The sequence below is a fragment of the Acipenser ruthenus genome, chromosome 5 (assembly GCF_902713425.1).
Source record: "Acipenser ruthenus chromosome 5, fAciRut3.2 maternal haplotype, whole genome shotgun sequence".
NCBI classification, from domain to species: Eukaryota; Metazoa; Chordata; class Actinopteri; order Acipenseriformes; family Acipenseridae; genus Acipenser; species Acipenser ruthenus.
In genome coordinates this window covers 54,390,267-54,418,012 of record NC_081193.1, presented here as the reverse complement: position 1 = coordinate 54,418,012, position 27,746 = coordinate 54,390,267, and the positions used below count along the sequence as shown (strand labels likewise).

At 37.5% G+C, this 27,746-nt stretch overlaps 1 protein-coding gene and 1 long non-coding RNA gene across 2 annotated transcripts; one reads left to right on the top strand and one right to left on the bottom strand.

Moving 5' to 3' along the window:
• Nucleotides 1-8,233: 8,233 nt before the first annotated feature.
• Nucleotides 8,234-17,594, bottom strand: ptrhd1 (peptidyl-tRNA hydrolase domain containing 1). Its single transcript, XM_034003961.3, has 2 exons — nt 17,228-17,594; nt 8,234-9,472 (listed from the first exon to the last, which is right to left on the bottom strand). Exons 1-2 carry the CDS (start codon nt 17,441-17,443, stop codon nt 9,302-9,304), a joined length of 387 nt encoding a protein of 128 aa, XP_033859852.1. The 5' UTR covers nt 17,444-17,594; the 3' UTR covers nt 8,234-9,301.
• A 1,073-nt stretch (nt 17,595-18,667) lies between these two features.
• On the top strand, nt 18,668-27,492 carry LOC131737146 (uncharacterized). Its single transcript, XR_009328719.1, has 2 exons — nt 18,668-19,010; nt 25,514-27,492. It is a non-coding gene; the product is annotated as an uncharacterized LOC131737146 (long non-coding RNA).
• Nucleotides 27,493-27,746: the final 254 nt, after the last annotated feature.

Here is a 27,746-nt window from a genome sequence, read left to right as displayed (position 1 = left end):
CATTTTGTGACCTCCAAGTTGACATGGTAAAGACATTTGCAATTGACTACATGCATCAAGCCTGTCTTGGAGTCATAAAGAAAATTATCTTAACATGGATGAGAGGCAAAAGAGAAACAAGAATGTCAATAGGACAAGTATCAGTAATAAACACCTGGCTTCTTCAGCTACAAAGGTCTGTCCCAAACACCTTTGCGTGAAAACCAAGAGGTTTGGGAGACATAGATGGAAGGCAACAGAGTAGAGGCAGTTTCTGTTGTACACTGGAAAACTTGTGTTAAAAGGTGTCTTGAGACATGACCTGAATCAGCATTTTAAGACTCTGTTGCAATGTGCTCACTTGCTTGTTCTCGGTTGACTCAAGAGTACAATCCATATGCACATGAACTTTTAGTTTACTTTGTAAGCAAGGCGCAAGAACTATATGGCCCTGAGTTTCTTGTGTACAATGTTCACAGTATGCTTCATATTGCAGATGACATTCAGGAATTTGACAGGTGAAAACTCTTGACAGGTGTGGAGCTTTTCCCTTTGAAAACTTCAACCAGAAAATAAAAAGGATGGTTCGTTCTGGAAAGAAACCACCGGCTCAAATTGTGAAAAGGCTCTAAGAAGTGGAAAATGCACAGCAATGCATTAAACCACAGACAAACTTAACATCCATTAATGTGAAAAAACCAAACAATGTTTATCAGCTTGATGACATGTCTTACTGTGATGCTGTGGCTCTAACAACTGAAAAAGATGAACACCAGTGCAAGATGGTTCTGTGCAGGGCGTAGCAGAGAGCTGTGCAGGGCGGACCAGAGAGCTGTGCAGGGTGTACCAGAGAGCTGTGCAGGGCGTAGCAGAGAGCTGTGCAGGGCGGTCCAGAGAGCTGTGCAGGGTGTACCAGAGAGCGGTGCAGGGCGGACCAGAGAGCTGTGCAGGGCGTAGCAGAGAGCTGAAGCACTCTTTATGCAACCTCGTGACTCCCGTATCATTGGGGCATATCGTGTTCACATACATGAAACTGCTTCCAGAAAACAGACTGGAAAGAAAGGCTATGATGATAGCAGAAAACAATAACACACAAGCTGTGTTCCTAATAATTCTACATGAATTGTAAAAATCATTGAACATTGAGTAAGTAATTTGGCAGCCTTACTGCATGTTTTATAAATGTTAACCTGTTAAGTACTCTGCAAAATTAAGTAATGCATAACAGCGCCTGCATTATAACAGTTTTTTTTCTTCATATGTATGTATTAAGTTTTTGTATTTGTACATAATTAACATTAAATGTTTACATTATGTTGTAGCATTTCAGATGGATGTCTATGCTGTTGTAGAATTCATTAAGGAAGGGGCTGTAGAAGTTGTTCTTAAATCGTGGCTGGAAGAAAAGGATGATGTGAGTTTTACATTAATTACCGAATTGACATGTTCTTATGTGTGATGTGTGACAACACTCTACTTATGCATGACACATACAGTATATTACCTTTTACTATGTGAATTATATAAACCTTTCAGTGTAATCTTAACTTTCAGGGTTTGTACTGCTACTGGCCGTCTCAGGGAGGTGTCTCTAAACGGGTGAAAAAAGGGGAGTTGCCTGACAAGGTGAATGACATATAAAATCAGGATGTTTTCCCATTCATTTACAGGTAGGATTAGTTACAACAATGTACTGAATCTTAAACATCATTGAAGTTTTGTAGATTTTTTTTTTTTTTTTTTTTTAATTGCAATAAATATATTAAACTAATTTTAATTTTAAAAAAAAGATGTATGTTCATGTTATGGGCATTGTGATAAGTCAGTTTTAGGTGTATGGTATTTGTGTAAATGAGGAGGTTACAAGGAGATTTTAGACTCTTAAGTATTGTTTTTTTTTTAAGGGAGCTACACAAAAGCATTGCAGCTTGTGCGGAGGGCAGAAATGATATCCAATATAGAGAGTAACAGTGAACAAATGCAGAGACCCAGCAAGAAGCCACGCCGGTACCAGATCTCATCAGAGAGTGAGAATGGTGATGGTGAGCATATAATCATTTTCATTCCTGCTCTTAATAATGCTGCACTGCATCACAATTATTACCTTTTTTTGGAATAAAATTATTTTTTTGTAAAATAAATCAAATAATAAGCATACTGCATTTCTACATGTAATTTAGATGAAGAGGAGGAGCCAAATGTTTCATCTGTTCAATGCTCCTCAGTTGTACCCCTACCAATACCTCCAGCTTTCAGTGGAATGTCCTCAGACAAGTGGTATGTGATTCATTTTTTTGTGTGTGCAAGATCAAATAAGACACTGGAACCATTATAATTATTAAATAAATATGTCCATTTAGTTACATGAGAACATGATCCCTTGCCATTATCATTGAATGCATACAAGCAGAGGGGAGTAAGTTGGCCTTAATCATGTATTATGAATATGGATTTACTGTGGACTTATTTTGTTACTTTCTTTAAACACAGCTCGAACTTCAACAGAGCCAGCTCATACGCCACAGAGACCTGACTCCAGTGAGTTTGTTATTTGTCTTTTATATCTGTGTTCCTTTAAAAAAAAAAAAAAAAAGAAAAATCTGACATACATTATAATTCTATGAGTTAATATCAGGAAGCAGTTTTATTTAATGGTTATGTATGCATTTAAATGCAGATACATATGTATACTATACCTTTAAATGCAGAAATCGTGATTAACAGTATAAATAGTAATCAATGAAATTCCTGTGTAACAGATGTCCAGAGCCAATTCCTCCTTAAACTGGACACAGTCATTGAAAATCAGACAGTTGTTGCACCTTCTGTGCACGCTAGTTAACAGAAATGCAGTAGACGAGGAATTTGTGGATGTTCTCCCTACCCCACTCACATTGACAGAGGAATTTGAAGACCTTTGTCAGAAAATTAAATCTGATGACAAGTTGGTATTATTTTTTATTATTTTATATATTATAATATGGTCTTAATATTTTCAAAATGAATCTGTTATTTCAACCAATACAACAAACACCTTCATTATACATTAACTTTAACTATATTGGATTAAGTCATTTAATTTACTGATGTTTTTTTTATGCACTTCACCAGATATCCTATCTGACTTCTATGGGTGGCAATAATGTTGGGGACAGTGTTCGCCGAATGATGAGGAAGGCCGGCACCAATGCCCTTTGGTCTAATTATAGCCTCAAAGGGAAAAGGGGGAAGAAACCACTACTTGAGCTACCACTTATTATGGTATTGACTAGTAAGTATGCAGTGAAATTTTTTTTTTCTTTGATTATAGAAATTAACTTAGTTATAGACAATACACAAAACTTTGGCCTAGACCAAATAAAAACTTTGACCCACCCACTAATCAGAAATTACAACCCAGTACTTGATAGTGTTTTTTTATGACTAGAAGAAAGAACCACCTGATAAAAAAGGTGCCACTGGGTACAGGTAATTTTTTTATCGGGTGGGTCACAGACCACAGTTTTGGTCTAGGCAAGGGGTTGGCAACCCTGATCCTGAAGAGTCGCAGACCCTCCTGGTTTTTGTTTTACCACCCCAAACCCCTTAATAAATTAATTGATTCAATGATAGGTCTTAATTGGTCAGAATTTCTATGTTGTTCCAGCAGCAGGTATTTAGCAATTGATGATTAAGAGATACCTGCAGGATTGAGGCTCTCTAGGACCAGGTTTGCCGACCCCTGGTCTAGGCCTTATGGTATGACATGCATATTGAAAGGTGTGATGTAATTAAAGAATGACTGGGAATCACTGCAAATATTTCATGTTATTTTCATAACTGCATTTCTGCTTCTCTAAAAGTTAAAGTAATGTTTCACAATAATGCAAGCCATCAACTAGCTAAATTGTGTTCAGTACCTTGAGCATAAATCCCATTGTCAGATCATGTATCCTCTTTTTGTACAGAAGCCTGTATAAAAAATTACCCATGACCAAAGGTGAATGAAATAGAGGGAGATTGCTGAAACACTGAAGCATACCCCCAACAAACCAGGAGGGACAAAGTACAAGGTAATTTCTTCAATGTATTAGCTGTGTGTATTGTCTTTTTTAAAAAGAATTACTAGACATTTCTAGTAATTACCTAACAACCATAGGCCTAAAATTAGTTCTATTTCTCTCTCCCTCTGTGAAAAAAAAAAATGATCTTTTGTATGTACTAAACGGTCTAAGGAATTTTGCATTTAAGTGTTGTACATGATTAGAGCCCTGTGTTTTTCATGTCTTTTTAATTTTTTTTCTACCTGTATCTCAATCCTGCAGCCGCAAGATGCCAATATAACCTCCTCGTTAAGCCACTGATTGAGTAATCATTAATAATCATCTCAGTAATTAGTCATTGTATTACTACAAAGTATGTGCATTAGCATAGTGTTTAACAGAGCGGTGTCAGCCGATCTGATTGAGATCAGTCGATTGAAAGGCACGTTATCAAGCAAAAATCATCCCATAGGAATGGGCCAGTAGGTACCTACTAGCCTACTAACCCCTAAATCTACCCCCTAAACATAAACCTAATGTCTACAACTAACCTAATCTCAACCCCTAAACCTAACTGTGTTACTATTTGAGTAATCTTTACTATTACTTTAACACCGCTTTTTAGTGCCTTCTAGCAGCTACTACATCCGACATCCATTAAAGCACTTGATTCGGACCTACTCTGCCTGTTGGGAGGTTACGAGGTACCTACTGGCCCATTCCTATGGGATGATTTTTGCTCGATAACGTCAAGCGACTGCCATTCAATCGACTGCCCTCAATCGGTGTACAGCGGTTACTGACATTTAGCTTATCTAAGCATGTGTCCCTGTTTTATTTAATAATATTTCAGAGAATGTGTAAGTAAATTAATGAGATGCTTTCATTTACTAGGAAGACATATTTGTCATCAGATATTTCTAAAATCAGAAATGGAATGCTGTAATTTATTTAAGCTGTATAGTAGCTACCGCATATGCCTGCATAATGTAAAGCGCTTCCAGATCCAAACTACACACTTGTTGTGGGTCAGGAACGTTGGTTTATTCAACCAGCACAGTAAGGTCAGTGCTGCAAAGGAGAAATATCTTTTAAAAAAAACTGTTCTGATGACAAATTATATACGTCTGCCTAATAATAATTTATTGATTTTATATAGCGCCTCGGAAATCACAAAAGCGCTTCACAAAAAATACAATCGGCAATAAAAGAATAAAAACGAGCAATAAAACAGCACCACAAGAATAAAATAAGAATAAAAAGATGACAAATAAAACAAAACAAAACAAAAACAGTTTAAAAAGCCATGGTAAAAATGTTTTTTTTTTTTTTTTTTTTTTAAAGAGATTTAGTAAATGACTTTCTGTAGTCTAATAATTAATTTTACTGTTTGTTAACCTTGTTAACTTCGCCTTGAGGCGTTCTAATGCATAAATAAAATCAATTAATAATAAGAATAACAACAGCAACAACACTAGTAGTAGTAATAATAACAATGCAACCTTAGTGTCTATGAATATGATGTCATAATTGCTATCTTAGATAGATATAAACAGAAAGGTAAGTCAAATGTACCAGTGGTCATTCCGCTTCCCTTTCATTTGGCTCATGTCCAATCTGCCCTCAGTAACATGAACAGCTACATTTTTAATATTACATTTAGACGATCTCCTTCAACTATGTTTTTTTTTGGCAAAACAGCTATAGCACTTTTTTATGAAATGCTCGCAAAAAGAACCCCTACTACTCGCAATTGCAATTCTTTATGAAACCAGGGCCCTATACACCATGATAAATGTACCACGCGGCAGCCTGTGTTTACAAGTGTGAAAACAATAGAATAGTTTCTAACGTAAGACATTCTTTTCAGGAACGTGGAGTCAGGACTGTGAGGAGCGACAACCAGCCCACTCACCCTGTGTCCACCCACCCTGTGTCCACTCACCCTGTGTCCACCCACCCTGTGTCCACCTCTGACTCGGAGTAGTTCCAGTGAAAAGTTCCTGTCCTGGGCGTCTGCAGCTCCCTGCCACAGAGATTGCAGTTGCCTTGTATTGTTGTTAAATATCATTATTTATTTTGTTATTGATTGTTGTTCCCAATAATTGTTGGGGGGTTGGGACAGTGTCATTACTTGCTAAAACTCACAAGACTGGAATAATTAGTTCATGCACCATACTACACTTTATTTAATTTATTTATCTTAACATTTTGGTTTCCTTTTTTTATTTGTTATTGTTAGCAGCTAACATTAATGCTACACTACATTAATTTGATTTTTTTGTAATTATTTTCATATTCTGACAAGGTGTCCGCAACTTAATTCTACAACGTAGTGGCTACGTTATTCAAACCATACAAAATAACGTTGCTGCAATGCTGCAATGAATTCAAATGTTACCATAACCATAATACAACTTAGACACAACGTTGGTACAACGTTTTCACAAGGTACTGACAAGGTGTCCACAACGTTATTCTACAACGTAGTGGCAACGTTATTCTACAACATAGTGGCTACGTTATTCAAACCATACAAAATAACATTGCTGCAATGTTGAATTCAAACGTTGCCATAACCAAAACGCAACTTGTTCACAACTTGCTACAACGTAGAATTGTTAGCAGGGTTGTTTCCGTCCTTTCAAAATGTCACAAATACCGGCTGGGGATTGGTCAGCAGCTGTTTTCATGTTGCTTTCGGTGGTCCCTCCTACTTCTGCGAAACTTCTCTCCTCCCATTTCGTGGATTGGAAATGGCTAGTTTTGGTTTCGTGACAAAGAAAATGCGATATGGAAACTAGCGGTATTATCGCATAAACACGCTTGCAAGAGCGATTGGAGTTTGATTTGGTCCGGCCCCAAGGCCCTGTCCACACTACATAACCGATCGCGAGAACCATACTCGAAACCGTTCTAATTAATCCAGCTCAAAGCGTCCACACTGAAGTACCGTTTCATGTTTAGTCAGGCTTAATGCGTGCACACACCATTAGAATAGTTCAGTTACAATTCCCAGCAGCGCAACAAACTGTGGAAATGAATACGATAGTCTCTCACCATGCACTGTATTTTATTTTAAAATAATGTGTTATGCCCCATATTAACAGAGCTCCATATTGCTAAAAAGAAATATAACAAGTATTGTAGAAAAAGTAAATCCTAACACACACACACAAGTAGGTCTTGAAGTTTTCAGGTTTTATTTTTAATCAGGTGAAGTCCCTTTAAACAAATTGAGCTGATTCTGTTTTATATTTAAACAATCTTTGTTTTTACCTTCATATCTTGCCTGAGCCTAATTCTGGTCCTCTTAATTTTATTTCAAACACAGCTGACAAATTATGTGACTTGTTCATCCCCGATCCTACTTTTAACTCTCATTTCATTTTTGCAGTCGCCTAATTTAACGTTGTGTTTTTGTTATTTTCCTCACTAGTTTAACAGAGATGTCCTGGCAGATTTTTTGAAGCATAAAAATGATTACCTAGTGCGGAGTGTACACTGATAGCAAGTCCTTCAGGAGCCTTTGCCAAACATACCACAAAGCATTTTGGGATATTGGAGGATACACAAAAAAATGTAGTTTGGTATTACAGCGCCACACTTCTGATAAACCACACTACCTGATGCAATCTAATTAGAACCGGACTCGAGACTACCTCCCGAGGTGGTCTCGAGGCCAGTTCTCGAGTACGGTATTAAATGCTGCGTAGTGTGGACGCAAACCGTATTTAGCACTTTTAAGCCGGCTTAAATGCAACGAATACGGTTTAAAGGCATAGTGTGGACAGAGCCTAAGTTGGCTTTGTACTCTGTGACAGATGATTCTTTTACAAATGTTAGCAAGGTACTATTTGCAAGTTGTCGTAAATGGAGAAATAATACATTCAAAAAGAGTACAGAAAAGTAAAAAAGTGCAACAGCTATACTGTTCAGTTAGCTGATGATGAACTTTTTGTCATTAAAACCTTTGTAGCTGCTGATTTCACTGACGGCCCAGTGTTTTGCTGTTGGGTGGTTTCTAAAGAGGAAGATGTTAAATGTGTGCAGTGACTATCCAGTTAAATGATCTCTTTCACATATCATTGCAGTTGATAAAGAGACAAGTCGTCTTTCTACAGTTAACTAAGGACATTAAAAGAAAGTGTGTGTTTGTGGACATTTGCCATGTTCTTTAAAGTAGGGCATTGCCTCAGATCAGTGGATTTCAATTTTTTTTTAAATCTGTACCTGTGGATGATATGGATATAATGGATGAAAATTTTGAAACTATAGTCAGACGGAACTTTGAGCTGCTAAACAACAATCTAATGCAGACTGGTTTAGAGAATGTCCTACCTTTTAAAAAAAAAAAAATCAATTCAAGATCATTGCTTTCTTTTACTTTAATTTTTATTTTTGCAATTCTGAGTATCCCCCAGTTGAAAACCCCTGCCTTAGATTCTTTGTGGAGTGTTCCTATATATCAAATTGAAGTTTTAAAAACAAATGCTACAGTTATTTCCTTCATGCAAAATACTCTGCATCTGTCTAAATACTGTTTGCTTTTTTTCTTCAGGAAAAGTAAGATTTTCATAATAGGGCTGGAAATTGAAATAATTTAAATTAAAAACAATACATTTTTAATTATTGGCTGAAATCTAACAACTGTGTTCAGTTTTAACACTTTTTAAAAAGATTTTGAGGTGTTAATGACAGAAAATTATGGAACAAATACAAAAAAGAGTAACTGTGCCAATAGTAGGAAACAAATCTTCAAAGGTTACAGATTGGGTATAGGTTTGAAAACACCTATACCCAATCAGAACACAACAGCAAGACTTTTATAGCAACTTTTTATCAGTCCAAGTTACATAGCTATTTGAAAGTTTACTATGGTAAATTTGCACAGTATTTGTGCATGTTTCTCATGGTTATACTATGCATTTACCTTCGTGTACCATGCTTTGGCTTTACAATGCTTACCTATGCTTTGCCATGCATTCACTATGCTTTATTACGCTTTGCTATGCCTTTACTTTGGGAAACTTTGGGTTGTTCATCTGTACCACAGTTCCAGTTGTGTTTACTGTGCGAGAACACATGTGTCAGCAAGGTTTGTCAGTGTTCCATGCAAAAGTTCTACTGAGTCAAGATTGTCCTTTTGCTGATTTAGCTTACAAGCAAACAATAATGAATGTGTGCGAGGTTCATAGTTTGTGAAAAAAAAAAAGGTTGCTTGGAGCAGCTGCAAACATATTTCTTAATGCGGGCTCCAGGTTCTTCCTGTGGGTCATATCTGAGCCAAACAAGCCGACTCACTTCAAGAGTTTGAATTTGCGGAGCAGGTGGTGCACGTTTTCTTTGGGGTATGGCTTCAGTGCCAGGCAGGTGGGCATGTTCTCAGGCTGCTCCACCCACAGCTTGTGAGCCACTCCCTCCCGGCTCAGAACGTCTGACAAGCTGGAGAGAGAGGCCTCATCCGGGGCCTACAGTAGAAAGAAAGGGTCAGATCAAAGAAATGGGGTAATTTAATTTCTCTACGCTTACAGTGTTGAGGAATAATTACGCATTACTGTCATTTGATTACATTTTTCAGTAAACTGTTACTGTAATGGTTCCTTTTTCAGACAGGCACCACATTTGTTGTGAAAAAATAACAGTTACTTTTAGTTACATTTAAATAAAAAGACTATGGCTAATGGAAACCAGAAAGCGCTTCAACAGTGCAAGTCAAACCTCACATGTCACATGAATGGCTTAAGAGAACGGGTGGGTTCAACAGTTGGATTTTCAAAGAATATTTCAAACTGCAGCTTCACCAAACCAAAAAAAAAAAAAGATCTCTAAAATGTAAACTGTGCCTGAGAAGTAACTATTTGTAACTTTAACTAGTTACAATTGTGTTTATGTAATTTGTAACTGTAACAGATTACTTTTTAAAGGTAACTTCCCCAATACTGTCCCTGGCCACAGTTGCATAATGGGTTAGAAGGCAACTTTTGACCATGTTTATATTAAAAGTTCAAATGTCTAATTTTGCTAATCTCCGGTAGCACTTTTTACGTTTCCCTCTTTTGTCACACAAAGGCCAATCTTAGCAAATCAAATTGAAAACAATGCAGTCTATCTTCACTATAACAAACCCTTCTTATAACAAACCCCCTTTTTTAACGATCCAAGCAGCAAGAACCGTTTTTTTCAAAGGGAATTAGCCCTATTAGAACGATCACTTTTACAAAATCTACCCAGAAAAAATGATCTTGAAAGTGACTGACACTAAAGTTTCTCCAGTGTGAATGTGTTATTCTCTCAGTGAAAGCAAACACCTTGGTAGGGTAATTCGAAGATAAGGCTGATTCACAGAATATTGTAGTGCGAATCATGTGTGACATCTTCACACAAACTACAACCACAGCAACAGTCGTGAGGAGGTAACTTTACTGTTTTCTTTTAAATATACAGTTTAAATGTTGATCAATGTGAAGTTGTCTTGAAAGAACTACTGTATAAAGATGTTCAATTCAATTTGGGCAAATTGCCAAACCCTACATAGTGAACAACCTGATATAACGAACATTTCCCCAGGTCCCAGGGGGCTCGTTATAATGAAGTTATACTGTAGTAGTATTTTATTCAATTTTAGGACAACTCTCCAGATTTAGTTAAGGAGATAATTCAATCAAGAGGTATATACACACACACAGAGTTTTAACAGACTTCCATACTTCTTTATGTAAATCCATTTTGAACAACATCAATGGCAGCATTTACATGCACAAGTCATGACAGTTTTCCACATGACCTGTTTGCCATACTTTTCAGGAAATGCGTTGCTATGCAGTTCTGATTTAGGAAAAAAAAATCAGCCGTACCAATGCAGATTACTCAATTCATAGTCATTTAGGGGAGGGAATATTTAAATGTCTGTGTCTGCCTAGTAATTAGGAAAAGAACGACTCTGAATATCGTGAGGAGAGCTTCATGCGTTGCCATGAAGATAAAAACATTTAACAAAATAAATTAATTCACGTGCTGTCGCGCACATTCTGAATTACACCACGCATTAGCTACTTGTTTGTCTGGTTACCTTTTCAACACACACAAAATGATATAAAATATAATTTCTACAAGTTTTATAACTTAGAATTTATATTTGTGTGTGTGCGTGTGTGTTTGTGGAACATCTAAAAGTTACATTTCATTAACACTAGAACCGCCTTTTAAAATACATGTTTTTATTTAGAATATAACCTACAATATTCAATATTTTATATATATGTATTTATATATAAGCCTGTATTTCTCTCTACTGGACCCGGCAGCCATCAAGTCCTTCATTTTGTACAAAGTAGGAGAAATTTAATCTTGAATTGAAGCTAGCCAGAACGCTTCAGCAGAAACATTTCGATCAGAAAAAGCTGCAGGCTGCAGCAGCTCAACCTGGATTCTGTGCTGTGAGTGACACACACGCAAATTAAATCATATTTTACTTTCGTTTTTACAGTTTTGTAAGTGCATATACCTGTTTACACACTAGTTTCTTTTGAAATGTTTATTTTATTATAGTTTTTCATTTTTTGAAGTAGTGCTTTATATGTGGTAAGTTAGAAAATAAACCCTTTTATCTTTAATTGTTCATTTAAATACAGTGTTTCGGCTGTGCAGATGTTTGATATGATGTGCTTGAATAAAACTTTTGAGTTGTATCCGATAGTTTGTCTTTCATTTTAATATCGAAGGTGTTTAAAATGTACCAGTGGTTGTAGGTATGAGTATACGCAGCGGTTCTGTGTTGAAGTAGTCCATAAATGTACAATGTGTGTGTGTGTGTGTGTGTGTGTATATATGTATATGTTTTGTACTGTCTTTCTGCTGGAGATTACATGATATTAAGTTGTAATATTAACGGGATCTTGACTGCTGAAATCTCGTGAGACAAGATTCCTGCTCCAGTTTATAAGGGTTTTACAGCTATTTTTATTGTGAGAAAGCGATTGACCCTGCCCTTAAAGTCGCTCTGCCAAAAGGACGTCCTTTTGCTGTTTCACAATGTAATCGCGTGACAATGTCACACAGTCATGACTCTATAGTCGATTTTCAAGTGCATATAAACCAAGCCATAGACAGAGCTGTGTTTATAAAAAAAATTAAAACAAAAGTAGCCCTGTATTGCACAGCAGACCATTTACCTGTTGTATCAAAGATCTTCTATTTCTTCAACCGAGATGCATGGTGAGCTGGTGGGCAGGAATGGGTAAAACTCTCTCTTTCTATCAAAATGTAATTTTCCACTAAAAATGTGTGTACAGTACAGCCCCTCACTGAACGGGACATGTCGGGAGACAGATAGATTTTCAGAAATAGAGACAAAAAACAAATTCTCACACACACATCCATTTATAGTGCTCAATTTATTTTAAATATATAAATGATTGTGCTGAAATAATAGTAATGCGTTCACTGTACACATAACATTATGTAAAAATATAAATCTGTACAGTACAGAAATACCTAGCACACTTTTTTGACTTCAGCCTATAGTAACACAAAATAAATCACGCTGCTGGATTGTACGCATTACTGTAATATACAAAAATAATAAAAGATTATTTAAAATTGAAACAATCATTTTAGCGCATTTTCTTTTTTTTTTTTTACCTTTGTCTACTTAATACACAATTAAGATACACTGCACATACTTTACAGAAATAGTTTTTAAACGTACATAGGAAATGTTACAGTGTACGCGTGGCTGCAAGTAACACACATAGCCTACCTGCTACTTTTGTTTTCTGTTGGTGTGTCAGACTTTCTTTGCATCATGGAGTCCATCAGAATTACTGAAAGCTTCTCGTAGTTTTCCAACCAATCGATCACAGTTTATTTAAACTCTATAGAGCAGGGATGTCCAATTACGATCCTGGAGGGCCATTCCATTCACGGTTAGACAGGTAAAATTATATAATTAACTATTTCAGGGTCTGATTGGAGGTTTAATGGAACAAAGACCAGGAGTGGAATCAACTTACAGGACAGTGATTGGCCGCCCATGCTGTATAGGAGTAATATGCCCTCTTTTAATCATGTTTTTAATTTTAGCAGGCTACTTTTATCATTTATTTTCCTCCTGTCTTTGATATCAGTATAACCCCTTTTTCAGTTTAGCGAGGGACTTTTGTAATTTCCAGGAAAGGTTATTTCTTATATATTCTGTGCAATGTGAATGGCACATTCTCAAGAAATGATAGAACTGTCTAGTTCCTGCTCCTGCTCTGCTCTTTATCGGTGCATGTTGACGCTTCGTCTGGCTTCACAAAAACACACACATTTAGACACTGTCATTTTCGTGGCTCTTTCCACATGTAGCCCACATGCCTGCTGCTGCTAGAAGCATGTGGTGCACACAAGGCAGTCCAGAGCAGTCACAACAGTATTCCTCTGCAGGGAAAATACTTATATAAATTTGAACCAAGACAAAAAGGAAACTGGGACTGTCCTGGCCAAACCTGGACGTTTGGGGTCTATGTAATGCTTATCAATTCTAGGGCTGTGTCCAAAGGTTCGAAGGTTCATTTGCTAGCAGGGATTCGAAGATTGTTTTAAACCTTCGAAGGTTCTTCAGACGGGTTCACTGTGTTTTTGTTTTTTTTTCTTCCCTATTAACAGAAACCATTTGACAATGTGTGAATACTATAAATCACACATTACATGTTATTCACATGCAAAATTGGATCTTTTGATTTGTATAATACATTTTACGTAAACAAAAGTTGTTAATAAAATCCGATACTAAATCGTTATACATTACGTACAAGTGGAGCAGGGTATAGTATCCAAAGCAGTGGGCTCTCGTACCTCTAGTGGTTATAGTGCTTCAGTAAAATATGTACTGAATATCTAGTGTACAAGACAGTGTAAGAGAAGTGTTATGGTAGAATATGTTTGAAACATACAAAATATAAGATATCACTAATAATTTTAATTTTGAAAACTGAGCACTGTCCGTCCCTCCCCCCTCCATCTCGTGTTATCCATAAGCAAACCTTTAATTTATTAATTCACCATCTCGACAGCAAAGTGTTGGATAGCGTAAGCTGTATTTAAAGAAATGTCTCGAAATCCTTCTGCTGTTTGGAATTTTTTTGTTAAATGCCCAGACAAACAAAACAAAAGTTGAATGCAAACTGTGCAAGCGACTCGTATCATGGAGGCATAACCAATCTCTGGGGTCACTTGACAAGTGTAAGTTCATATTATTATTAGTGTTATTAATATTTTTAGTAGTAAAATGTGACTGATAACCTGCTTGGAACGGTGACTTAAATAAAGCTTTGTCTGCTGCAGTTGGTGCTGGTGCATACTGTATAGATCGCAAGCAGGCTCAATTACGTGTAAATAAACAATGTGTATTTTTATTTTTATTTAAATTATAAAAACATGATTACTGTTCTATATATAATGTATTTTTAAACTACATGTGAATGTTTTATTCTATTTATATGGATTACCTGTAAAATAATAGGAATTTCAATCATATAAACAAGTAGCTATAAATTATGCAAATGAGCACCATCGATGGTTCGAACCTTCCTTCGGTAATGTGTTCCGAACCTTCGAAAGGTCAAAATGTACCCTTCGTTGCAGCCCTAATCAATTCCATTTTTAGAACGTTTACTGAAATTGAAAAAAAATAAAATAAAAATAAATAAATAAATAAATTTGGTCCGATTCGATCATTTTTCAGTTTTTTTCATTTACAATTTGAAAATAGAAAGAATTTAATTTGGGTGAAAATCCCCATAGTTTCATTATTTTTTTTCCCCCTCAGAAAAAAAAAAATGGAGTCAAATCACTGTCTTTCATTTTTTGTTACTCTATAACGAAAAACCAAACAGATTCTGCAGTCAATGCTCAGGGGGCTTAAAGTTGTCATTAAGGCAAAAGTGTGTGCGGTGGGGGCAGCGTTGTTGCAGAGGGAGTATTTTTAACAGGTAGATAGATTACATTTATAATTAGACATGCTTAAAATTCAAAGGCAGAGCACAGCACACAGTCACGCTAAAGAATCAAGAAGTACAGGTAACATATTTAATTCAACGCTGCTGCACCATGCCCACTGTTTTGTCATTTAAAATATTTTCACAAAACAAACATTAAAACTTTAAAGCTGCAGTGTCGTGCCACATCATGAAAAATCACATTTGTAGGTGAAAATAATCTTTGCAAGAAATTACAGTGTCGAGTGTGAAAACACAACATAAAATAATAAAATAACATCCAAAGTAGCACCAGAGCATTAAAATGTTCAATACAAAAAAAAATGTGCCTGAGTTACAAGCTCTTGCAGTGTCAAAAAAAAAAACAGCAACGAAAAATCCAAAATATGGACTGCAGCATAACAACAGGAAAGCGTAATCAATCAGACTGCGGAGTCTGTATCATCTGATCTGAACCCGCCGAACTTCGTTATCTGAACCAAACATAACCCGAACCCTGAATCATTCAATGCACAGAGCAACTAGGCCCTAATTCTAGGCAGTTTTTTTCTATTCACATGAGCCATGATATTTCCCCTCATGTATTATTTGCGCACGGTTAATAAAAACTGGAAATTAACAGTGAAAGAAGGGGAGCTTACAATAATAATAATAATAATCATTGTTGTTGTAGTCCAGTTAGTACGTTACTTGGCAAATCTCAATATTTAATGGTTAATGTCCAGTATTACAGTTACTGTAGATCAGTACAATACAGTACAATACACATTACATGAAAACTGTGTAGGCTCTACAACAATGCTAGTATTTCCTCTCACACATTTCATGTTTTACGTGTCTTACGGCTCTCGACCATATGGAAATTTTGGCATGCAACTCGTAGAGTCAGGAAGTTTGGCCACCCCTGACATAAACTCTAAAATGCCAGTGCTCTCTAATTATGGCGAATTTATCAGAACAACGATTCAGAATTGGGGTTATACTTGTCGTGAAGCTCTTACCACACAATATGGGCTTTTTAGAGAAGTAAATTAAATCACAACCTTGGCTGTTGCAGCAGGTGAACCTGTTTATGGGTGAAAGATGATGACAGGTATGCTAAGAACTGGTGGATACTTGCTAGGAGAAAGAAGTGCAGCAGCATTGAAAACACCCAAGATCTTCCCACTAAATCCACACAATGCCATGACCTCTCTCTCTGTGACTCGGTCCATTTTTCATTTTGGTCCAGTGAAGTTTATGTCCAGCATATTCTGCATAGTAACTATGGGGATTAGTTCTTGCTGTGCCCCCCCTTCGCAGCTGGGTATAGAAAGGTGTAATGTCTGACAAAGCCCTTCTTACTTACACTTACTTCTCCTAGCATGTATCCACCAGCTCTTAGCATACCTGTCATCTTTCGACCATAAACAAGTCCACATGCTACAACAGCCAAAGTTGTGATGTGATTTACTCCTCTTCTTCCTAAGCGAGCATAGTCGGAACTGTGTATATTTTTCCACTCAGAATTTTTAAATGATCGATAGGCTAACGCCACTAAAATGCCCATATTGTGTGGCAAGAACTTCTTGAACATCACAAGTGTAACTTCAGTTCTCAATTATTGTTCTGATATATTACTCATAATATGCGCGGACTGACATTTTCACTACAACAATGATGATGACGATGATTATAGATATATAACATGTATATATAATAATAATAATAATAATAATAATAATAATAATAATAATAATAATAATAATAAGCAATCTGTAGATACCTTTTTTTAAAAAAAAATATTTTGCCTTGCAGGTCTGAAGTGTTCTCCCACAACATTAATGGTACATCCCGATGTGACGCTTTCATAAATGAAAAGCATTTTAAAGTTGTACAATTGTTGGTTTCTATTACTTTAGCAGGAGTAACACAAAATGAAAGAGATGTAATTTAGAACCACTAACTCAAATTTCAGTTTTTTTCTGAGAAAACAAAAAACGAAGCGTTGGTGATTTCCACCAAAATATTTTCTTTCTTTTTTTTTTTCAATTTCAGTTCTAAAAATTGAACTGATAAGGGTTACACGGACCGTTTGTTAACTTAACTTTACTGTGTTATCTGCAACATTGGGGATACACACCAATCTGTTACTTAAATATGAAGTGTTGTTACTTTCTGAGATCAATATAAACCAGTTTGACATAATCCACTCCAGCAGGCAGCACGGTAGTCCAACTGAACAACATAACTCTGCTCACTTACCTCCAGCACCACTTTGTGCATGCAATCTAACTCAGCTAGGTACTCCTGAGTGTCAGGGTCGCTGTAGTGCAGGTGGATGGCAGCGGTAGCTGCGTGACAAGCCTGCGTGATCACTGCTCCGAGGGGCCATGCAAGCGTTCGTACCAGGTCCGCTCTCACCACCACATACTGTACTAACCGCCGTGAGGTACCACTGCTGCCACCGGGCGCCGCCATGATTTGGGTCGGGAAGAAGGCAGGAAAGGCCCACGGAAGCGGAAATTACAAATGTAATGACAACACTGCGTTGCAGAACCAAAAATTACTGCAAACGTAGCTTGCGTTCTATTACCCAGAGCTTGCTGCGCCGGCTGCTCTTGGCTGCTGTCTTTCTAACGTCACACGCAGGCTCTACAATCTAGAGAAACGCCGTCTCCAAACCTTGCAGCGCACCACAGTGAAGCGCTTGAAAACACAACAAAACATTCCCTAATAGCACTTGCATTATGACTTCAAAGTTGTGACTTTAAGGCTGTGACATTATTATTTCTTTGATCACCAATTGCCATGACAACACACTCAGTTATTTATTTATGTAGTACTTATTTTAAGGTAAATAAACAAATTTGTTTAGGGGTTGTTTTTAAATTATTATTATTTTACATCTCATGAAATTATGTGTGTGTGTAGATTAGATAAAGGGGTATTTAAAACAGAAAAATATGGCACTTTTTTACACAGAGAATTGTGGGAGTCTCGGACCAACTACCCAGTAACGTTGCTGAAGCTGACACCCTGGGATCCTTCTAGAAACAGCTTAGAGATTCTAGGAACAGCTACTAAAACAACCAAGCGAGCAAGATGGCCAAACGGCCTCCTCTTCTTTGTAACCTTTCTTATGTTATTATGATAAGATGTCGTTCGCCTTCACTAACAAGGGGGCTGCAGTAGTTTTAGTGGTTATTTGCATTACGATTAGCAGGTCACTCGTGATATCTGTATCGTCTCTGTGGTTCACAACCGCGGAGTAACTTTTCAGAATCTGCACAACCCTCAAAGAACGCTAAGGAAAAGGATAGGACAGTCAATCCCGTGATGCAGTTCGGTACTCAATTACAGGCGCCATTTGTGGAGCCCACAAGTACTGAATACATTGCGTCGATGCTGTTTTACAGCGCCAGGATATACCGGTATTTTTTAATAACAATACAAAATATCGTTAATAAAAAATGACCGACTGTTATTTATACGAATTAATGGTTGATTATGTCTAGAAACATTTTGCCAGGGCAAGCACGAATACGTTAAAAGCACTGCGAGTGCGATGTTAAAGTGCCCTATGGGCTCCAGAAATGGCTCCACTGTTTACTAACTCCGCCCACTTGTGACATCATTTTCCTATCCTTTTTTATATAGGGTGCGTTCACGGAGATCATTCTACGCAGAATCTGACCAATTTAACCAATGATCTTCTATGCATCGGTCAGATTCTGCACAGAATATGCGCAGAATGCTCTCCGTGAACGCACCCATAGTCCTAGGAAGAACTGTGGAAATCTGCGCTATAACAACACGACCATAGGCTGCGTTCTAGTAGCACAGGATTTTGGACAAGGGTATACTTGCAAGACGGACGAAACACGCTTCACACCCCAAGCCTGACACCCTTTACTTATAACTCCGCCTCTAACTCCACCTCTACAGTGACGCAAAAAGAAAGGCGTCACATTTGAGAAGGAGAAACATATGTACGGTTGTTGCAAGCACAGTTGCATTTACACTTTGACAAAAGACGACACGCAAGGTATGTTTAACTTGTTAAATTCGCCTTTCTAAATGACATATATATATATATATATATATATATATATATATATATATATATATATACAGACGTGCTCAAATTTGTTGGTACCCTTACAGCTCATTGAAATAATGCTTCATTCCTCCTGAAAAGTGATGAAATTAAAAGCTATTTTATCATGTATACTTGCATGCCTTTGGTATGTCATAGAATAAAGAACATAAGAACATAAGAACATAAGAAAGTTTACAAACGAGAGGAGGCCATTCAGCCCATCTTGCTTGTTTGGTTGTTAGTAGCTTATTGATCCCAGAATCTCATCAAGCAGCTTCTTGAAGGATCCCAGGGTGTCAGCTTCAACAACATTACTGGGGAGTTGGTTCCAGACCCTCACAATTCTCTGTGTAAAAAAGTGCCTCCTATTTTCTGTTCTGAATGCCCCTTTATCTAATCTCCATTTGTGACCCCTGGTCCTTCTTTCTTTTTTCAAGTCAAAGAAGTCCCCCGGGTTGACATTGTCTATACCTTTTAGGATTTTGAATGTTTGAATCAGATCGCCGCGTAGTCTTCTTTGTTCAAGACTGAATAGATTCAATTCTTTTAGCCTGTCTGCATACGACATGCCTTTTAAACCCGGGATAATTCTGGTCGCTCTTCTTTGCACTCTTTCTAGAGCAGCAATATCCTTTTTGTAACAAGGTGACCAGAACTGAACACAATATTCTAGGTGAGGTCTTACTAATGCATTGTAAAGTTTTAACATTACTTCCCTTGATTTAAATTCAACACTTCTCACAATATATCCAAGCATCTTGTTAGCATTTTTTATAGCTTCCCCACATTGTCTAGATGAAGACATTTCTGAGTCAACATAAACTCCTAGGTCTTTTTCATAGTTCCCTTCTTCAATTTCACTATCTCCCATATGATATTTATAATGCACATTTTTATTGCCCGCATGCAATACTTTACACTTTATTAAATTTCATTTGCCATGTGTCTGCCCAATTTTGAATGCTGTCTAGATCATTTTGAATGCCCTTTGCTGCTTCAACAGTGTCTGCCACTCCTCCTATTTTTGTGTCGTCTGCAAATTTAACGAGTTTGCTTACTATACCAGAATCTAAATCATTAATGTAGATTAGGAATAGCAGAGGACCTAATACTGATCCCTGTGGTACACCACTGGTTACCTCACTCCATTTCGAGGTTTCTCCTCTAATCAGTACTTTCTGTTTTCTACATGTTAACCACTCCCTAATCCATGTGCATGCATTTCCTTGAATCCCTACTGCGTTCAGTTTGAGAATTAATCTTTTATGCGGGACTTTGTCAAAAGCTTTCTGGAAATCTAAATAAACCATGTTGTATGCTTTGCAGTTATCCATTGTCAATGTTGCATCCTCAAAAAAGTCAAGTAGGTTAGTTAGACATGATCTCCCTTTCCTAAAACCATGCTGGCTGTCTCCCAGGATATTGTTACCATATAGGTAATTTTCCATTTTGGATCTTATTATAGTTTCCATAAGTTTACATATAATAGAAGTCAGGCTTATTGGCCTGTAGTTACCTGGTTCGGTTTTGTCTCCCTTTTTGTGGATTGGTATTACGTTTGCTATTTTCCAGTCTGTCGGTACAACCCCTGTGTCAAGAGACTGTTGCATGATCTTGGTTAGCGGTTTGTAAATAACTTCTTTCATTTCTTTGAGTACATTGGGAGGATCTCATCTGGCCCAGGGGATTTGTTTATTTTAAGAGCTCCTAGTCCCTTTAACACTTCTGCCTCTGTTATGCTAAAGTTATTTAAAATTGCATAGGAACAGGTCGACATGTGGGGCATGTTGTCCGTGTCATCCTTTGTAAAAACCTGTGAAAAGTAATAATTTAATATATTTGCTATTTTTTTTTTCTTCATCTATGATTTTGCCATTTGTGTCTCTTAGACATTTAACCTCCTCTTTGAATGTTCTCTTGCTGTTATAATATTGGAAAAACATTTTGGAATTGGTTTTAGCCCCCTTAGCAATATTGATTTCTATCTCTCTCTTGGCCTTTCTAACTTCCTTTTTGACTTGTGTTTGCAGTTCCAAGTACTCTTTCTGTGTGCTTTGTTTTTGGTCCCTTTTAAACGCTCTGTAAAGTACCTTTTTTCGCTGAATATTTTTTTTAATTGATCTATTAAACCATTTTGGCCATCTTGTTTTAGATTTAGATTTGTCTACTTTTGGGATGTAATTGTTTTGTGCCTCTAGTACTACATTTTTAAAAAACAGCCACCCTTTTTCTGTGGATGTTTTCTCTATTTTACTCCAATCTACTTCTATTAGTCTCTGTTTCATACCTTCGTAGTTTGCTTTTCTAAAATTGTAAACCTTAGCTTTAGTCATTACTTTTGGGGTTTTAAAAAATATTTCAAATGAGACCATGTTGTGGTCTGAGTTTGCCAATGGCTCTCTGACCTCTGTTTTAGTTATTCTGTCTTCATTATTTGAAAAGACTAAATCAAGGCATGCCTCCCCTCTAGTCGGTGCCTTGACAAATTGCGTTAGGAAGCAGTCATTTGTCATTTCCACCATTGCAATTTCGTCCGTCGTGCCCCCCATTGGGTTTTCCCATTTTATATGGGGTTAGTTGAAATCCCCCATTAGTATGGCTTCTCCTTTTCTACACGCATTTCGAATGTCATTGTACAACAGATTATTTTGCTCACCGTCTGAATTTGGCGGTCTATAGCATGCTCCTATTATTATGCCCTTTTAATTTGTGTCCATTATTCTGACCCATATTGATTCTGCATTGTTTTCTTTGTCCTGATTTAACACCTGGGCTTCAAGGCTATTTCTTATGTATAGCGCTACCCCTCCGCCTCTTCTGTCCTGCCTGTCTTTCCTATACAGTGTGTACCCACTAATATTATATTCGTCTCCATCACTCTCAGACAACCAAGTTTCTGTAACACCTATCACATCGTAGTTATTTGTTAGTGCAGTAGCTTCAAGTTCTAACATTTTGTTTCTGAGACTTCTAGCATTAAGATAAATACATTTAATAGTGGTCTTACCTGAGTTGTTGCCCTTGTTTTGATGTAGTCTCCCTTCTGTTTTTTTGTTTTCTCCCCCCTTCCTTTCTAGTTTAAATGCTTCTGTACCGCCTGAAGGATCCTTTCTCTGAGTATATTGGTTCCCTTTCTATTTAAGTGCAGTCCGTCCCACCTGTATAGATAGTCCTTGTTGTAGAAAGTGCTCCAATGTTCAAGAAAGGTGAAGCCTTCCTGTGTGCATCACGATTTCAACCATGCCTTTTGATTTTGTATTTCCAGCTGTCCATATGGTCCTTTGCAAGGTGCCGGCAGTATCCCAGAAAATACCACAGTTTTGGTCTTGTGTTTTAATTTCCTTCCTAGCTCTCTGAATTTGTTTTGCAGGGATCTTGGCCTGTCTCTTCCAATGTTGTTTGTACCAATGTGGATGACTACTACCGGGTCATCTCCTGTTCGTTCTAGGAGCCTGTCCACATTATCAGTGATGTGCTTGACTGAGGCTCCTGGAAGGCAGCACACTGTTGTAGTAAGGGGGTCCAAACTGCGAACTGAACTTGCTGTGTTTCTCAGTATGGAGTCCCCAACAATCATGACCTCCCTTCTTTTTGCTGCCTGGTCAGCACTGTTTATAGGGTCCTGGGTGGTGTTTCTTTCATTCTCTTGATGTTGGTTTTGGTCATCTAAATGTTGAAGTGGCTCAGATGTGTTGGCTGTCTGGATTTCTGGTGGTTGTGTTTGACGAAGTTTCTTTTTTTCCCTGCTTCTGCCTATCTGAACCCAGCTGTTTCGACTCTCTTCCATCTCCTTGGTGGCTTTCAGTCTGCTAGGGGTGCAGACTTCCATGAATTGTGGGTGTGTCAGCTCCTCAAGCTCCTGTTGTTGTCTCATTTCCTCCATCTCCTTTTCTAGCAGGCTTAATCGGTGAAGCAAGTCCTGGATCATGCGGCACTTTACACAAACTTGGTTGAGCTCTGTTGGGTTTTCTCGGATTTCCCACATCATGCAGTTGTCACAGCAAAGAAGCTGTGAAAAGAGATGAATTATTGTTTATTCTACAAAGATATTCTAAAATGGCCTGGACACATTTGTTGGTACCCCTTAGAAAAGATAATAAATAATTGGATTATAGTGATATTTCAAACTAATTAGTTTCTTTAATTAGTATCACACATGTCTCCAATCTTGTAATCAGTCATTCAGCCTATTTAAATGGAGAAAAGTAGTCACTGTGCTGTTTGGTATCATTGTGTGCACCACACTGAACATGGACCAGAGAAAGCAAAGGAGAGAGTTGTCTGAGGAGATCAGAAAGAAACTAATAGACAAGCATGGTAAAGGTAAATGCTACAAGACCATCTCCAAGCAGCTTGATGTTCCTGTGACAACAGTTGCAAATATTAAGAAGTTTAAGGTCCATGGAACTGTAGCCAACCTCCCTGGGCGCGGCCGCAAGAGGAAAATCGACCCCAGATTGAACAGAAGGATAGTGCGAATGGTAGAAAAAGAACCAAGGATAACTGCCAAAGAGATACAAGCTGAACTCCAAGGTGAAGGTACGTCAGTTTCTGATCGCACCATCCGTCGCTTTTTGAGGGAAAGTGGGCTCCATGGAAGAAGACCCAGGAAGACTCCACTTTTGACAGAAAAACATAAAAAAGCCAGACTGGAATTTGCTAAAATGCATATTGACAAGCCACAATCCTTCTGGGAGAATGTCCATTGGACAGATGAGTCAAAACTGGAGCTTTTTGGCAAGTCATATCAGCTCTATGTTCACAGACGAAAAAATGAAGCTTTCAAAGAAAAGAACACCATACCTACAGTGAAACATGGAGGAGGCTCGGTTATGTTTTGGGGCTGCTTTGCTGCGCCTGGCACAGGGTGCCTTGAATCTGTGCAGGGCACAATGAAATCTCAAGACTATCAAGGCATTCTGGAGCGAAACGTACTGCCCAGTGTCAGAAAGCTCTGTCTCAGTCGCAGGTCATGGGTCCTCCAACAGGATAATGACCCAAAACACACAGCTAAAAGCACCCAAGAATGGATAAGAACAAAACATTGGACTATTCTGAAGTGGCCTTCTATGAGTCCTGATCTGAATCCTATCGAACATCTATGGAAAGAGCTGAAACTTGCAGTCTGGAGAAGGCACCCATCAAACCTGAGACAGCTGGAGCAGTTTGCTCAGGAAGAGTGGGCCAAACTACTTGTTAACAGGTGCAGAAGTCTCATTGAGAGCTACAGAAAATGTTTGATTGCAGTGATTGCCTCTAAAGGTTGTGCAACAAAATATTAGGTTAGCGGTCCCATCATTTTTGTCCATGCCATTTTCATTTGTTTTATTATTTACAATATTATGTTGAATAAAAAATCAAAAGCAAAGTCTGATTTCTATTAAATATGGAATAAACAATGGTGGATGCCAATTACTTTTGTCAGTTTCAAGTTATTTCAGAGAAAATTGGGCATTCTTCCTTTTTTGTGGAGGGGTACCAACAAATTTGAGCACGTCTGTATATATATACACAGCTCTGGAAAAAATTAAGAGACCACTGCAAATTTTATAGGTATGTGTTTGGGTAAAATGAACATTTTTGTTTTATTCATAAACTACTGACAACATTTCTCCCAAATTCCAAATAAAAATATTGTCATTTAGAGCATTTATTTGTAGAAAATGACAACTGGTCAAAATAACAAAAAAGATGCAGTGTTGTCAGACCTCGAATAATGCAAAGAAAATAAGTTCATATTCATTTTTAAACAACACAATACTAATGTTTTAACTTAGGAAGAGTTCAGAAATCAATATTTGGTGGAATAACCCTGATTTTTCAAGCACAGCTTTCATGCGTCTTGGTATGCTCTCCACCAGTCTTTCACATTGATGTTTGGTGACTTTATGCCACTCCTGGCGCAAAAATTCAAGCAGCTCGGCTTTGTTTGATGGCTTGTGACCATCCATCTTCCTCTTGATCACATTCCAGAGGTTTTCAATGGGGTACAGGTCTGGAGATTGGGCTGGCCATGACAGGGTCTTGATCTGGTGGTCCTCCATCCACACCTTGATTGACCTGGCTGTGTGGCATGGAGCATTGTCCTGCTGAAAAAATCAATCCTCAGAGTTGGGGAACATTGTCAGAGCAGAAGGAAGCAAGTTTTCTTCCAGGACAACCTTTTACTTGGCTTGATTCATGCGTCCTTCACAAAGACAAATCTGCCCGATTCCAGCCTTGCTGAAGCACCCCCAGATGAGTCCAATTTTCAGCTTTGCCCAACACCTGGTCGTCTAATGGTTAGACGGAGACCTGGAGAGGCCTACAAGCCACAGTGTCTCGCACCCACTGTGAAATGTGGTGGAGGATCGGTGATGATCTGGGGGTGCTTCAGCAAGGCTGGAATCGGGCAGCTTTGGTTACTAACGACTACAGCTAATTAGTATTATTATTATTTGTTTATTTAGCAGATTCCTTTATCCAAGGCGACTTACAGAGACTCGGGAGTGTGAACTATGCATCAGCTGCAGTCACTTACAAGTACGTCTCACCCGAAAGATGGAGCACAAGGAGGTTAAGTGACTTGCTCAGGGTCACACAATGAGTCAGTGGCTGAGGTGGGATTTGAACCGGGGACCTCCTGGTTACAAGCTCTTTTCTTTAACCACTGGACCACACAGCCTCCTGTGTATAACAAAGTTGAGTTATAACAAAGATCTCTGTTACATAATGGTAAAAAAAACCCAGTTAGCCTGCACACTTTTTCAACTATCTTTTGTTTACTAATTTTTATCTTTGTAATCCTAACTATCGCCATAGACTTAGGTACATTGGGCAATCAAAAATGCTAATTTACCGAAAACAATGGAAACATTGATATATTGTTTTCCACTTAAAAGTAACATAAAGATTCAGGTTAGCATGCGGTACATCTGAAGTTACACCAATGATTTAACTTTCATTTTTATAATTATTATTCATCTGGTTACGTTGTTTAAGTTGTACAATTTTGCATAAAAAATATATACACTTTTCATATATTAAATGTGTATTCATTTGTCATCTGTGGTTAATATATATATATATATGTATATATATTTCCCCCCCTATAAATTACTCTGGCCTTACAGCGGACAGTGGCCTTTTATCATTGAGGTGACATTATATTATAATTTTATGTGTATGTCTATGTTGAGAGTAGAGAAGTCAAGAGAAAATATAGATTGAAATGAAACAAAAAAAAATGACTCTTACAAAGAGTTTTCATCGAATTTAAACATATCTGGAAATAAAACTTCTGTATCTAAAAATCTATATTTTCTCTTAACTTCAAAGAAGACTACGCGGCGATCTGATTCAAGCATTCAGAATCCTAAAAGGTATAGACAGTGTCGACCCAGGGGACTTTTTTGACCTGAAAAAAGAAACAAGGACCAGGAGTCACAAATGGAGATTAGATAAAGGGGCATTCAGAACAGAAAATAGGAGGCACTTTTTACACAGAGAATTGTGAGGGTCTGGAACCAACTCCCCAGTTATGTTGTTGAAGCTGACACCCTGGGATCCTTCAAGAAGCTGCTTGATGAGATTTTGGGATCAATAAGCTACTATCAACCAAACAAGCAAGATGGGCTGAATGGCCTCCTCTCGTTTGTAAACTTTCATATATTCTTATGTTCTTATAAATGATCAGAAGTAAACAAGGCTCCGACTTTAAGAAGTGAGTTTGAAAAGATAGTCGTGCCAACTCTGCAGCCTGAAATGGAGAATCCAAAAGCTGCAGGACCAGTTTTTCATCTAGCCAAGCACCCAGCATTCCCTGCATAAGCTAGTTTGTATTGCCTTGATCTGACTGCAACAGCTCAGGTTACACCAGACTTGTGTCCCCAGAAAACAAAACAAAACAGTGTGATGGTTTGTTATTTAATGGTTTTTACATGTAACATTGTTGAAGGTTGTTTAATATATTTAGTGAACAATATGCATTTCAAGTAAAATATTGTGCATAAAGTCATTAATACTTATTGTTTACATATGTTTATTTGAATGTTTATAGAGTGCTCAGGAATACTCACTTGCAAATACAGTAGGCTCCATAATTATTGATACCCTTTATTCAGTGTAAATAAAATGGGGGAATTAAATTAAAACTTGACCCACCAGCTAATCGCAAAGTCAGAATTTAATGGTGGTTGTATTTATTAGTAGAAGAAAGTGCCCACTTAAATCAAACTGCTATTAAGTACATATTTCTAATTTGGTTTTAGTGGAAGGGTCTAAATGGTGATTTAATCCCCCCAAAGTTGGTTTTAAAATATCAACAAAAAGCAAGTTTACATTCATTATTTCTTGCTATATCATAAAAACATATCTGTCAAAAATAACTGCATTTTAATTTAATATCCAAACTGCATTATGTATTTGTAATAAAGTTCTTTGTTTGCAATTTTGATCTCCTTGTTTGTTTTCATAGTACTTTTGACAGGAAAGCAGGACTTCAATCAAAACAGATAAATAAGTGCTTTAAAAAAAACAAAACAAAAAAAAAACACCTTCAGACAACTGTGAATGAATGACTGTGTTAACAGCTACTTTGTCAGGGGTGCATAACTCTGGGGCAAAAAGGTTTTCATTTTTTGATCCCCCTGAGACCTTCATTACCTGATTTGAATTAATTTGCTTAATTGGACAAGGTTACCC

What these genes read in the sequence shown, in the direction of transcription:
- ptrhd1 (XM_034003961.3), bottom strand. Translation starts at nt 17,443, where the DNA reads ATGGCGGCGCCCGGTGGCAGCAGTGGTACCTCACGGCGGTTAGTACAG. An exon ending in TGCACAAAGTGGTGCTGGAG is followed by an intron (nt 9,473 to 17,227) that starts GTAAGTGAGCAG and finishes TTTCTACTGTAG; the next exon opens with GCCCCGGATGAGGCCTCTCT.